Consider the following 14,996-nt stretch of genomic DNA (forward strand, 5'->3'; position numbering starts at 1 on the left):
CTCCTGACCACTGCAGGGAGAGGAGGTCAGCTGGGCTGCCAAGGGGGATGAGAACAGAGGCTGCACCAGCCCTTTTTGTCCCAAGGCTGTCCAAACTGTCATGTCTAACAGCAAATTGCCTCAGAACCCTGACAGAGCTGGCCGGAGGCTGCAGAGTGCTCCCCTTCCCCCCCTTCAGGCATGCTGCGAAGGAGCCTCTGACAGGCCCTAACTGAGGGGAGGGAGGCATTTTCCTTTAGAGAGCAATGCAGGGGAGCCTGAGGGCCTTCCTTTTGAGGGGGGGGAACGTTCCCCTTCTGCCAAACAGTTGCCTGACAGGGAGGCCACAGAAAAGCCCCTTCTCACTTAAAATACTGCTCTGCCTGGAGGTTAGACACAGCCAAGCCATGTGTCTTTCTTCTTTGCAACTCTCTGCAGATTTGAAGTCACTGCACAGCATTATTCTGCAGAAGAAACTGGCTCTTTTGTCTCCTGTTTCATCTGCACAACAACCCTGTGCAGTAGACCTCAAGTCTTTCAATTCAACAACAACTTGTGTGGGAGGCCTTAAATATTTCTTCTCTACCACAACCCTGTCCAAAGTAGTCCTTTCTGCCTAGGAAGCTGATCTTTATACTCTGCAGGTGAGCTGTAATCCCAGGAGCATTCCAGGCCCCACCTGGAGGTTGGCTACCCATGGGTTGGAAATATTCCTGGAGGTTTGGAGGTGGGACTTCAAAATCCTACAATGCCTCAGAGTCCAGCCTTCAGAGGAGGCATTTTTGCCAGCAGTTGGGAGAGAGTGGTGCAGGAGTGTCCCTCCTGGCCTATGGGTTATGGCTAGCCCTTACCAGCAACTGTTTGTATTCTGGGGTGCAGACAGGCAGACCAGAATCAGTCCTATGAGCTTGGAAAGTGCAGGAAGTTCTAAATAAATATTTACAGCCTGAAACTGTAAATAGAGAACAAGTAAATGTCTGGAGATACACGGTAACTGTAATGTCTTATTGGCCTGGCAAATAACCTTGGCCTGGCAAATAAAAAAACAGTATAAAAAACCTTACTAAGGTCAAGACTGCTGTGCACAGAGAGTCTTCCTCTTAGGGTTGCCAGCTTCCCTGTGAGGCTCGCTACCCCACCTCCCTCATGGGGATTCTGCTATGGGTAGAGAAAGGGCAGACGATTGGAAAATGCTTTGAGACACATGAGGGCTGATGAGTCACTGGGGGCCATTCCCAGTTCTCTCAGATCTCTCACAACCCCACATACCTCACAGGTTGACTATTGTCAATTGTCGATTTGGTTAATTGGTTGATCTGATTAATTTGTTAATTGGTTAATTGGCTGATTGGCTGGCTGATTGGCTAATTGGCTAATTGGTTAATTGGTTAATTGGTTAATTGGTTAATTGGTTGAATGGCTGAATGGCTGAATGGCTGATTGGCTGATTTGCTGATTGGTTGATTGGTTAATTGACTAATTGGTTAATTGTCTAATTGGTTAATTGGTTAATTGGCTGATTGGTACTTATAAGTTGCCCCTATTGAGCCTGTCATCTTGGGGTGGCATACAACATCTGTAACTGCTCTGTGGAGGCAATATAAATAAAATGCTAAGGGCCCTTGGGGTGGAACCTGTCTGTGATGGGGAAGGGAGCCCATTGGCCCCTTCCCCCCCAGAATGACAAGCGGAGAGCTCAATTGGCAGGCACATTGTCATTCCAAGGAGAAGGCACCAATCACCAGCTGAGCACAGCACGGTTGGTGATTGGACCCTTGGCCTCGGCCTGATGAGTCAGGAGGCATGAAGAGCCTCCCAACCCGCCCACCCCCCCACATCTACCACCTTCCCCCCAGGCAGCCATGACCAGGCTGCTTACCGCGAGGACACGCAGGCACCCGGCCCAACCTGCTAGAGGTGGCGGGGGGGGGGCTTTGCCCCCCACCAAGGGGACAGGCCTGACGTGTCGCTGATGCCGCAGCCCTGTCCCGTTCCTACCCTGAAGCCCTGCAGCTGTCTGGCAGCAGCCCGGCCCCGCCACAGGGACAGCCCTGCCACATCACTGACACAGCAGCCCTGTCTCTTTGCATACCCCAAACACCCGCAGGTGCCCGCCAGCCAGCCGCAAGACTCGCCACTGACCCCAAACAACACACAAACGTGGGAGTCGATGCCAACACTGGTAGGCAGCCAACCCTCTCGACCCCACATGCTTCCTCCACCCCACAACCCACCCCTGCACTCTGCTGCTGGTTCCCCACCCCCAAACACCTTGCCCCACACTTCTCTACCCCTAGCTCTTCCCCCCTCACTACTCACCCCCCACACCTGCCCAGCGGCCCCTTCTTTCCACTCCTGCCGCGTCCCCTTCCATTGCACCTATCTGCCTGCCTGCCTGCCTACCTCCCTGCCTGCCTACCTCCCTCTCCTTCCTTCCTTCCTTCCTTCCTTCCTTCCTTCCTTCCTTCCTTCCTTCCTTCCTTCCTTCCTTCCGTTCTCTCTCTCTCTGCCTCTTTTTCTCCTTCTCCATTTCTTTCTTTCTTTCTTTCTTTCTTTCTTTCTTTCTTTCTTTCTTTCTTTCTTTCTTTCTTTCTTTCTTTCTTTCTTTCTTTCTTTCTTTCTTTCTTTCTTTCTTTCTTTCTTTCTACCCATCTATCCATCCAACCCTTAATCTCCTTTCTTGCTCCCATCCATCCATTTCTCTTCTGCTTTTCTTTCTTCCATTCTTTCTTCCAATGCTTACGCTCCTATCTCCCCTTCTCTGTCTCTGTCTCTGTCTCCCTTTCTCTATGCCTGGCTGCCTGCCTACCTTCCTTTCCTCCCTCCACCCACTGCCCACTAGCGCCCGCTGTATTTTCTATACAGCGGGCTTAATTTCTAGTTACAAATAAATTACATATACAATTTCATTTAGGCTTCAAAATTGCTTTTAAAGCCACCTCCTTGTTTGTCAGTGTTTGGAACGCCTGGTTAGAAGGACTGGTTAGGACAGGTCTTTGTACCTGCAGGGGTGGTGCTAGGTGGTTCTGGGATGTACTTTTCCTGGGCTTTGAGAATTAAAAGCACCTTCTAGTTTTGTGCTCCACTTGCAACATTCACTCCATTGGAATTCAACATCAGTTCTTCTTTTGATAAAAAAGCAGGAGGTTAGACCAACGTTCATCAGCATCTTAGTCCCCTGGCGTTAAAGTACAGAGGGCCAGACTGTCCACAAATACAAATAGATGGATCCTTGAAATGCTGTCAGTTTATATTAATTAAATACTCAGATCCTTCTAATTCTGAATGCTCAGCATGTCATTTGTACTTAGGGATGCCAGATCTCCTGGTACAAGGACCCACCTCCCCGCTACAGATCAGAAGGCTGGTTAGTGTGTGTGTGGAAATATACTGAAAAAGAGAAAATTCTCCCAGGTGCAGTGATGCATCTACATGAAGTGGGATGTCAGGGGGAGGGGGTGTCCTGGTATTCGGGCAAAAACTCTATGGTAGAAGTCAAATCTGCCATAGAGTTTTTGCCCAAATACCAGAGTGTCACCCCGGCATCCCAGAAGTGAAGCATCAGGTTCAGGTCACATGGCCAGTGACCTATGCATGTGCCTGTAATTTGGATGCTTCTGGTGCTTGTTGCTTCTGGTGAGTCCCCTCTCTATCCCCCCGCCAATTGCTAGGAGGGACCTGGCAACCCTATTTACACTGCAAAGGCCAACTGGGGAGATTGCAATGAAATATTACATGTTATAATTACACAGACCCCCCCCCCCTTCTTTACAGGCTGTGATATCGATATTGCTATAGCAGTTGATAGTTCCACAGAGGCACCGCTGATGCGTTTAAGGCAGACCATGCAAGCCCAACTGTCCATCCTGGCTTCCATAACCGATATCAGTTGCCTCGTTGAGCCTCCTGTGCGTGTCAGGTTTAGTTACCATGTGTTTGCTGAAAATGGTCAGTCCTTGTTTGAATCCAGCTTTGAAGCGTACAATGAAGAAATCATTCAGAAATTCCTGGCTAAGCAAACCACAACAAACACTTACTTGACCAGAAGCTTCCTAGATGCCTTTTGGGACAGATCGCTCAAGCCGGTCACTGCTAAAGTGAAGGTAATTGTATGATGGGGAAAGTTTCAAATAATGAGCCTGTAGCTTAGAATGAGTTTTAAGTCATTCCCTGTTTTGTTCCAGGCATACTAAGTCACAATCTCAGATAGGCTAAATAAATTATCATAGGTCAAATAAGGTCATCATCCTGTGTTCCCCATGGGAATAATAAATATTGTTTCAAGGAAAAAGGAAATTTCTCGGTTCCCCCATCTCAAATAGCAACCAAGCTGTTCAGGAATGTCAGTCATGTACCAACAGCTGGTAAAACAATCTACCAAGAACCTGTCCTAGTATTACTCGGGTGGCCTTTTCAGGTTTGGTGAGTCCATCTCTCTAATGAACCACTGTTGCAAACAAGGCATCCTCGGCTCCCTTGCCTGAATATTCTGTCCAGCCGTGATGCATAACCCAACAGTTGCAGCTGCTTGGTGACCACTCCATAAATCTCCCAGCCAGGCTTGGTACAGGATGGCACTTCAACAGGGAAACTGATCTCTATAGTGTGGACATGAGATATCATTCAGGGACATTCCCCAGACCCCATCTGGAGGCTGGCTATTCGCAGTACACCTGCTGCACTGGGCCTGATGGATCATGACTTATGTAGACTGGGCCGCAGTACCACCCAGAACTGCTTCGAGGCACTGGGTCAAGGTTTCTAGTCATTTTTTAATCGATGCAATTAAATTAATTAACTAGAGGGCTGCCATCTTTATTCTTTATTAATTGGACCAAAACCATTGGGTTGAAATTAATTCAAAAGAATGTTCGTCTAAAACTCCTTTGGAAGTTTTAAGCAGAGGCTAGATAGTAATCTGACAGAAGTGCTGACTTTAGGCAGATGGTGAGTGGGTGGGCAGGAAGGGATGTGCCAGTGTTTGTCTCTTGTGGCCCTCCCTTGCATTCCCAGGGAACTGCTGATTGCCACTGTGGGATGGTAGATGAATTTCCTCCAGGCCAGGCTGGATTTTGGAGATTTTGGGTGTTGGTGGTGGGGAATCACTTGGGTATGAAATTGGGGTCACTGTGGGTAGGCAGGTAGTTGTGAGTTCCTGCATTGTGTAGGGGGTTGAATTAGATGACCCTGGAGATCCCTTCCAGCTCTAGGATTCTATTATTCCATGATATCTTCTTTAGTTTTCATAAGGCATAGGAGGGAAAGGAACAGAGAAAGCTAGCTGCCAAGGAAAGATAATATCAGCATGATCCTCTCCAACTTTGTCTCCTTGTCCCTGGGAAAGCCCTCAGAATTGTTTGCAATCCAAACCTGTTTTAAGTAGGGTTAACTTTTATGGGATGAGTTTAATAAGCAGTGAATGATTTGAGAAAGTGCCCAGTAGGACAGTGATGCATGGGTTGGTTGGTGCTTTGTCATGTAAGGTATGTATTTTATCCCATCCTTACCACAAATGTTTCATTGCAGGTCCTCGTAGTGTTTACAGATGGAGCAGATGATAGTATACAAAACCTCAAAGCAACGTCAGACTCTCTTCGCAGAAAAGGTAAATGGACATGCAATAACGTTGCTTCGGCATGGTTCCAGAGTCATCATGCGTTTATTTGCAGGGAAGAGAAGGGCCAGACAAGGGAAAAGTCTGCTTTGTTATTTTTCTCCTACCCGTTATCGATGTACGTACACAGAGCTTCGTATTAAATGCAGTAATCTCAAATTGATTTTTCTGTTCTGATTTTTAAAAATGAACTAAGTCCTACCTTTCTAAGTAAGTGTTCAAAGTGGTTTACAAATTGTTTTACATACAGTGTATTTTATATGCACAGATTAATTACAGGACAAGTGAATGAATGACAAGAATGCAAACGGAGCTAGTTTTACAGTGGTCTTTCCAGAAAATCATGGAATATTGGAATTGCCATGTAGCCCCCCTCCCTCCACATGGTTTACCTTTAGTAGGCTACATGCCTGCTCCTTCCATGGATCTGCACTTTGTTGTTTTTTTTTGGGGGGGGGTGGCTCTCAGCCACCCTCCCTTCTCTGCCTCCTGTTTGGTTCCCAGGTTGTTTTGCTCCTCTGTAATGTTATCTGTACTTACTTCTCTGTTTCGTTTGAAGGTCAAATTCTCCTGTCAGCTCATTGGCATCTGGGGGTCAGCTCTCTGCTCTGTTTTTACTTTGAAAATAAGAACCCATGTTCTGTGGGAAAGAAGTGTCGTGCACAAATTGTGTGAATATGGGGAAGGGGGATTGTCTATATGAACCCCAGTTTACTCTTAACAACTCATTCCTAGCAATGCCTTGCTACCGCAAAGTAACCTGTAGTGCTCCCTGTGGCCATGAATAAATAGCTTTTTGGACTGTTGAGAGCAAAGCACCAGGCTGCTTAACGAATAGAACAGGTATTATTCAGAAGAGAAACAACAATGTTCAGAAGAGACCTAATTATTTAGTTAGCTGTTGTCTGCAGTCATTCTTTTGTTCAACTGTTGTTCTGGAGCCAAGCAGGGAGGAAGTGTGCTCAAAAAACAGGAAGTTTCCTGTTGAGCCAATCCAGACACTGGAGGAGAGCATTTGAAAATCATCAGGAAGTTCTTGTCCTATCCATGCTCAATATACATCTCCTCCGATGCCCTCTGCAGGGAATCCTTTATCTTATGCTCAGTTATGCACACTGCAGACCTTGCTTCTTCTAGCAGTTGCATGATAATTTTGTAGTGTGATTATTTACAAATTAGAGGCACTTCTTAGAGGCCCAGGGACAAGCATGCCTAAAAAAGGTAAAGGTATCCCCTGTGCAAGCACTGGGTCATGTCTGACCCTTGGGGTGATGCCCTCTAGCATTTTCAGCATGCCTACTCAGCTCTAATTTCAGGGAGCAGATGCAAAGGACCATTGAGACTCAGAAAGGAAAATTAGAGAATCCAGCTACTATGGAAAGTACCCAGGAAAAACTGAGAAGGCAGCTATTTTTTTTAAAGAGTATCTACTACAAATAAATGCAATCCAACTTTTATGAAGTGTTACTTGCCAAATGTGCTTGTAAATGAAGGGTACGTTTTTTCTGTACAGCTGCCTATTCTGGTATCAGGGACCCTTTCTTCTCTGAAGGAAAGCACAGAAGTGGTTGAGGAGCAATAGGGCGACTAGGAGAACTGCATCAGAAAGCACCGCAGTAGGACGATCCATTCCAATTCTACAGGAAATTTCATTCTTACCTTTCATCAAGCTGACTCTGTCTGGTGAACAACATGTATAATTTGATGTGGAAAATAAATTTCCTATCATGTTTTGCTTGCTAAGGAAGGAAATCAAGTATCCCCTTTCTTCCTGCAGGGCTTGATATGCTTTTAATGGTTGGCCTGGAAAATGTTGAGAACTATGCTGAACTTCAGAAAATGGAATTTGGTAGAGGATTTGGGTACTGGGAACCACTACGCATCGGAAATCCATTACTTCCAGGCATCTTATGGAGACAACTTGTAAGTTTCTGTATGGATGGAGGAGTGAAAAGGGAATTCTGTGTTTTTGATCGTGTTTAGTAGGTGATATAGCCAATGAGTTGGTGTTCATTGTTTTGCAGGACACTGTTGCAGAACGCAAATGCTGCCAGGTTTGCTGCAAATGCTTTGGAGATGATGGACAGGGGGGCACTCGTGGACTTCCTGGAATAAAGGTAAGACTAGGGAACGGTAACAGGATTTAAGGTATCAATGTCCACACTGTATGCTAAGGGAGGCTGAAGCCAGCATGTGGGATACATCCACTACTCATATGTCCTGAAATACAGAAGGCTCCTAGAGTGTCTCGCTTTCAGGGAAACAATAACTTGGCTCTGCAGCAGCTTCTTAAAGGGGCCGGTGCCTGATTTCAGTGACCCCCTGTGGGGAAGCAGCATTGCGGGGCCAGGCAGGACTTTTGTCAAAAGCCTCGGGACGTTGGACATTTTTCTAGAAGGTGTGATTGTCCTGCAAACAGCGGAACGAATGGGCAGCTTACTTTAAATGTGGATTAATTAAATGTTCTCTGCATCACTGATGAATAGCCTCACGGAGAAGCCATGTTTTCAGTCCTGTGTGCTTGACTGAGAAAAATAAAAGAGCGGCTGCGAATAAAAGCTCAGCCAGCAGTCGATGCCGCGGAGGGCCCAGCCACACAAAGGAAGAGGTGCTGGCTGCACAGGCCCATTGGGGTGCGTGCCTGGCTGGGTGCACATGGCACCAATGCACAAGGTAGGGCTTAGGCGCCTTTATAGGCGCCATGTGCAGGACATCAGCCTCTTTGACTCACTCACTGTCTGAACAGCTCCCTTCCCACCCGCCCAGATTGTTCTTGGTTGTTGGTTCTTTTGTTCTAATTTCATTTTCTTCATTGCAGCAGTGATTTAAGGGCACAGAAATGAGTTTGGGTAGGATCCAGTCTGCGCACTGGATTCTTGTGGGAGAGGGGTCTCTTAAGAGACCGGCAGAAGTGAGCACAGCTGTCCCGGCTGGGGCAGACCAGGGGCTCTGTGCCAGGCAGTGAGTGAGGCCAAATGAGGTGGGCACCCCATTGGCCCTCATGTCTCACTGCCTCCTTACGGTGAGGTATCCAGGAGCTAGGGACTGACCTTCCCGGCTGGGAAGGGACGGATCCGAATGGCTCCTGGAGCCCAAGTGAGAAGCAGATGGACAGCTGCAACCGGGGTTCACTCATTTTCTATGCTGTGCCCGCCCTCATTAGTGGTGAGGGGCATTTTCAATAAACGCTGTGGCCTTATTATCGCCCAAAGAAATATGAATCGCGTCTTCCTTTGCCGGATGCCATTCTGCCAGTCAAATAAAAAGCAAGCCAAAGTGATCGGAGCCATCCTGCCGAGGCTTCTCATATTACTTTCGCCGTACTTGTATGCATTAGAAAGAAATGTATGGAATCCTCCAAAACAGAAATGTGCAATAAGGATCACAAGTCCAGCTCCAATTGGCATATATCTTTTCTTTCCAAGTATTCCAGGAGTGTAAGTCAATCTGTTTTCCTTGTTAACGTTGGCAATTTGAGAAGTACATGATTATTTTCAAAGCCTTCTGTGGGCAGCTGTTTATGCCTTGAATAAGGAGTGAGGGGACAATCCAGTCAAAACACAGAGCTAGGACGGGAGGGAAAACTGACCCAGGCCTCCAGTTAGAAAGAAAGATGGGAGTGCAATGGCATGTACCATTCACACTGTAATCATCGATTTGCAGGCTGCAGAAGAAAATCTCAAATGTATAATTCATTATTATTCAGAGAAATCAACAGAAATCCAGGGTTTACAGAAAAGTATAAACAAATCCCTGTCCCCCTCCTCACATTGGACACAAGTATGTTTCCCCTAATGAGCCTCTTGTGGCGCAGAGTGGTAAGCGGCAGAAATGCTGTCTGAAGCTGTTTGCCCATGAGGTTGGGAGTTCAATCCCAGCAGCTGGCTCAATGTGGACTCGGCCTTCCATCCTTCCAAGGTTGGTAAAATGAGTACCCAGCTTGCTGGGGGGTAAAACGTTAATGACTGGGGAAGGCACTGGCAAATCACCCCATATTGAGTCTGCCAAGAAAACGCTAGAGGGCGTCACCCCAAGGGTCAGACATGACTCGGTGCTTGCACAGGGGATACCTTTACCTTTACCTTTTAGGTTCCCCCTGCCACCACCAGAGGGTAAAGAACATTGATGTTAGAAGCAACTGGTTAATGAAGTTATTATTTCTGTAATAGGCAGGGTCAGCAGAAGCTGCTTATCCACCCAAGTGCTTTAATTCACGCTACCCTAGCTCAGCCCATGCTCTGCTAGCTGCTCCATGCTGTGCTATCAACATTGGGAAATACCTCTGCACCCCACTTTTGACCCCAATTTTTATATTTTTCTCTATAGCCATAATTTTTCTTTAAAAAATTCAAGTAAATTTAGATTTGCAAACCTGATCTCATCAGATCTTGGAAGCTAAGCAGGGTTGGCCCTGTCTGATTGGCCCTGGCTAGAATGTGGATGGGAGACCTTCAAGGAACCTCCAAGGAACATGGGGCGTTCACGACACAGAAGCAGTAGGCAAGCCACTTCCAGCTGTCTCTTGCCTGGCTACTAGAAAAAAATTCCTAGGATCTTCCGGCTATCCGACACACATGCCCTACAACAGTGGTCCCCAACCACCGGGCCGTAGCCCGGTTCTGGGCTGCGAAGGCCCCAGCACCAGGCCGCGGCTCCCTCTCCCTGCCCACCCCCGCAGTGGGAAACTTCCCAGGCCGCAAGCAAATCGACCACCAAAGTGGCGGATTAGCTTGCAGCCCAGCAAGTTTCTTTTTGCGGGAGGGGGGAGAGGGAAGCGCGGTCACCAGCGAAAACGCGCATGCGCGGCAGGTCCATGCATGCGCATTTGTGCCATGCATGGCTGCAAACACGCATGCACATCACCTTCACGCATTCACGCATTTGTGGCAGGTCCACGCATGCACGTTTGTAGCCACACATGGTGCAAACACGCATGCACAGACCTGCCACACATGCGCGTTTAAACATGGGCTGCCGTGCGTGCTGGATCACCCTCCCCCCCACCAGTCCGCAGCCTAATAAAGGTTGTGGACCACTGCCTTACAAGAAATATATAACTCCACACTGTGAATTCCTCAAGGCTGGAGTCTATATCAACAGTAAAACTATAACAATTTCCGGATCCCGATCTCCTTGTTTTCTGATTCCATTCCTTTTACTACAGTGTTTGTCTATCAGAATGTGAATGAATTGAAATTTCAATGATTTTTCCAGGCAGCTGCTGATTTCACTATCTAACTGGGGTTTTATGATGGTTCTTATTTCTGCATGCCAAATGAAAGATGAGGTATTTATTTATTCATGTCCTACCCGTGGCCATATTGCTCTTGAAGAGGCTTCCAACAAATGTTGCAATGAAACAACAGTAATCAGCAGAAACCCTCAGTAGACTGAATAAATATCAGCAGTAAAATCTAAGAACACACAATAAAAACAGAGGAATTGATGCAGGGAGGAAGTTCCATTGTCTACAGGAATGTGGAATGCCGTTCCCTTTGAGGTTCACTTGGCACCTACTTTTTTATTTTAGGTGCCAGGTCAATCTGTTTATTCAGCCTTTGAATTAACGGATTGATCTTCGAAAATCAGTTTAGAGTGTGTTTTTAGTCCTGCAATTGTTACATTCATTCAGTGCTCAATGATCTTTTTAAAAAGTTCCTTGCTCTTTTTTTTTTTTAAATGCTTGGTTGTAATTTACAATTTTTAATGGTATGGATTGCTACATTATTATGCAAGCTGATCCAAGAGAAGTGGCATAAACATTCCCCAAATCAATAGAGGCCCCAAGAAGGGACTGTGTCAAGAGCCAGCAGCTGGGGCCACTTGCAGCAGAGCCTTTGCTGCAGAAGGTGGGAGATGTATACTGTTGACAGTATCTCACAACACCCAGTGCTACAGATCTCATCGGCAAGCTGCAATCTTACTGACTTAAATTTCTGATCTCCCACTTTCTTTTCAGGGAAGGACTGGCTTGAAAGGATCCCCTGGCCACCCTGGTGAGGAAGGAGGAAGCGTAAGTATCACTTGGTTTGATGGGTCAGTTATATATTATATATCCTGGTCCCCTTTTTAAAAAGTGCCTGGTTGTGCCCTTGGACACTGGCATCAAACAATCAGAGCACCTGTGAAGACATACAGAGGAGAGGAAATACTATAACCTCATTGTCTCCCACTTCATTGCTTTTTCTACCTGGCTTCACAGTTCCCTTCTCCAGCTTTCCCGGTCAGCCAGTTTCCCCTCTTCCCCTGAGAGGGTCGCTTTGTGTGCATGTATAATTTTTCCATATAAATGCACAGGCATCCCAAGTTACATTTTAACCCTCCAGGAGAGAGAGAGACTCTGGAAGAGTCTATATTAGGCCAGACCATCCCCAGGTTGAACCATTCTCATTTTCTGATGCCCATGATGCACCGTTGGGGGATTAGTTAGCTGGGAGGTGGGGGAGGTAAGTTATATTTTTAATGGGGTCATTATAATTGTCATGTGGGGTTTCATTCTGTAACCCCCCGCAAGACGGTTCGCTAATAACAGTGGGTAACACATTCAATAATAATAACAACAACAACAACAGCAACCTATTATTATTATTATTATTATTATTATTATTATTATTATTATTATTATTATTATTATTATTATTATTATTATTATTAAATTTATATCCCGCCTCCCCCCGGAGGCTCGAGGCGGGTCACATAAAAACCAATCCCCTAAAACAATAAAAGCACAATAAAACATAATACAATTAATACAAACGTTACGACAAGAATGGTGGCAAAATTCAATATAGCTAACCCAATTCCACACCCCCTAAGAAGGGAAAGGGAGGGGGCAGATGACAGACGCAACCGTCACATTTGTGAGGGGGGCTAGATCTATTAATGTTTTACAATACATTTATTTCTGCAAACCTGGCCCATCTGCCAGGTAAGCATATACCCTAGCCCTGGGGATCCTGTCACCTTTCCCCCTTCCTGATTTTTTTAGTTTGCGCAAGAGGTCCACCCAGGGCTGTTAGATATATGCTGTGGTTCATAACATGGATGAAATGTGGATGCTTCTTTTGAATGTTGTCATGCCTTGGAGTATGAGCCACGAAGTCTACAATCTAAACAGGATTTTAGGCATTGTTAAAGATGGCCTTAAGCATGTAACCCCTAGACAACAGGGGAATAGTCATACTAACCTGCCTCGCAGGGCTTTTGTTAGGATTGTAGAAATAATTTACAGGAAGTGCTTTGAACACACAGCAATGCATTTATTCATTAAAATATTGCTACCTCTTCTTTTTCCCCAATATGGCCACTCAAGGATATTAATCCCCCCCAAACACTAGCGTTACCAACTTCCAGACATGGCCTGGAGTTTTCCTGGAACTGCAATGGAGCTCCAGACTACAGAGATTAGATCCCCTGCAGGAAATGGCATCATCAGGGGGTGGACTCTCTCACATCACATCCCTCCTGAGCTTCCTGACCTTCCCAGGTACAGCCTGGAATCTCACAAGCCAGGGCTGAATTAAAAATTGTATTATGTGTTCCTTTACTTTTAATTCATCGCTACAAAGGACAGTTCCTGATGCAATAAAAGGTGTCCCACTTTTCCTAGTCATGCGGTAGACTCAGCAGATGAAAGTGCTCCAGGTAAAATGCAACAATACCTGTGGATCCTCTGCTTTGTACTGAAGGCCAAGGGCTAAGAACCCGCAGGAGCAGTGGTGCCTAAATGCTTGTTGGTCTCTCTTTCTTCATTAGGGAGAACGTGGTCCACCAGGTTTCACTGGGAAACAAGGAGATGGAGGTTGCCCTGGGGACCAGGGTATGAAGGCAAGTGGATGGCCTTGTGTGTAATTCTTTCCCCCTCAGGTGTATCCAGACCAGTGTTTGGGTCATAACCTTTTCCATTTTCAGGGGGCTACCCTGGTGTTAATCTTTTAACCATTCTCAATACAAAGGTGTTTCTTCCTTGAAAGGTGATGGGCTCGGGGCTTTATTTCTCCCTGGGCATTTCACAGGGGGTAGACCATAAAACCTTTTCTATAAAGGTAATGGGCTCTATACTGTAACAGGCTGATTCAGGAAGGTGCTTTTTAAAGGGAAAGAGACAGTGGGACTGCATACTGGAAGTATTTGTTTGCTGCAGGTATAACCCTGTTGCCCCTGCATTGTTTTCGACATATGTGTTTTTTATCTGTATTTATCTGTATTTTATCTGTGTATTGTGTAATAGTTTATGCTTGTTCAGGTCTCTGCAATCTTGGTCTTAGTGCCCACTGCTTATTAGATGCTTATTAGATGTCTCACTGTATTGATTGTATAGACCGCGAGTCTCAAAGAGAAAGATAGACTATCTGTAAACTGCTCCGCAGGAGCAGTAAAAATAATTGAGTAAGGGCATTGTGGGAGGAGAAAGTGGCGGGGTGAGTCTGGGATAAAAACTTGAGGGGCCAATCAGGAGCCGCGAAGGGGCTCCTGATTGGTCCCCCCAAGTGTCCCTCCGGGGCCAAGGGGCCAACCAGGAGCCGCACAGCATGTGGCTCCTAATTGGCCCCCTGGCCTGTCCTGGACTCAGAGGTGAGGGGGCCGGGTAAAGAGGCTTTGCTGCCGGGAAAGAGGCGGCGGGCCTGCTCCATTCCTGGCGCTGAAACCTGGAACTCGGGGAGGAGGGGGTGCGGAAAAGGCTTTGGCATGGCGAAAGGACGCAGCGGCTCTGCTCCTTCGCCGAAGCCGGGACCTTGGCGGGGGAGGGGGGAAGGCTTCAGTGCCGCAAAAGAAGCAGGGCCTGCTCCTTTCACTGTGCCGAAGCTGGGCCCTCGGGGTGGGGGGGAGGCAGCAGGGCTGGTCCACCAGAGGGCGCTGCCAGGAGGCCTCCAAGGCTGCCAGGGCCAGCGGCATCCATGCTAGCACCCATTGTATTTCAATATACAATGGGCTTTAAATCTAGTAGATATTATAAAGAATTAATGTAGAATGGGTCCTGACATATCTGAGATAAGGAGGATACCCTTTAGATGGAATCATGAAGTAGGCAGGTGAAGCTTCAAATCCATGATGGGAAGAAGGATCTGTGTGGCTCAGGTGTTGTACCTGTTGAATAAAATTGGAGTTGCTGAGCAAGGCCCCTTAGAACTACAATGCAGAGTCTGAATATACTATGGATCCCCCCTTATTGGCTTATGTGAATCTGTATCATGAGAAGATGTCATGATAATAAATGTCTAATAATAAATAAAATAAAACAAAACATGAGAATCCACTGCTATAATAGGTATTAGCTTAGAGAAGCTAAATAAAAGGCCAATTTCTGTTGGAGGGAATCGACCCTGTACTTTTCTTCATTACATTTGAATTACATTTCTTTGTATAATTCCTGTATTTCATGACTCTCTGAAGCCTGTTTTTT

General features: G+C 46.4%; 1 protein-coding gene across 4 annotated transcripts in view; it reads left to right on the forward strand.

Moving 5' to 3' along the window:
* Positions 1-14,996, forward strand: part of LOC143820505 (collagen alpha-4(VI) chain-like) — an 88,761-nt gene that overhangs the window by 35,532 nt on the left and 38,233 nt on the right. For all 4 annotated transcript variants that reach the window (XM_077303431.1, XM_077303432.1, XM_077303433.1 and 1 more), the window contains 6 exons: positions 3,754-4,082; positions 5,506-5,584; positions 7,371-7,516; positions 7,618-7,710; positions 11,553-11,606; positions 13,349-13,420. In XM_077303431.1, the coding sequence (XP_077159546.1) occupies positions 3,754-4,082; positions 5,506-5,584; positions 7,371-7,516; positions 7,618-7,710; positions 11,553-11,606; positions 13,349-13,420 (773 nt within the window). The remainder of the gene's footprint in view (positions 1-3,753; positions 4,083-5,505; positions 5,585-7,370; positions 7,517-7,617; positions 7,711-11,552; positions 11,607-13,348; positions 13,421-14,996) is intronic.

The sequence above is a fragment of the Paroedura picta genome, chromosome 11 (assembly GCF_049243985.1).
Source record: "Paroedura picta isolate Pp20150507F chromosome 11, Ppicta_v3.0, whole genome shotgun sequence".
Lineage (NCBI taxonomy): Eukaryota > Metazoa > Chordata > Lepidosauria > Squamata > Gekkonidae > Paroedura > Paroedura picta.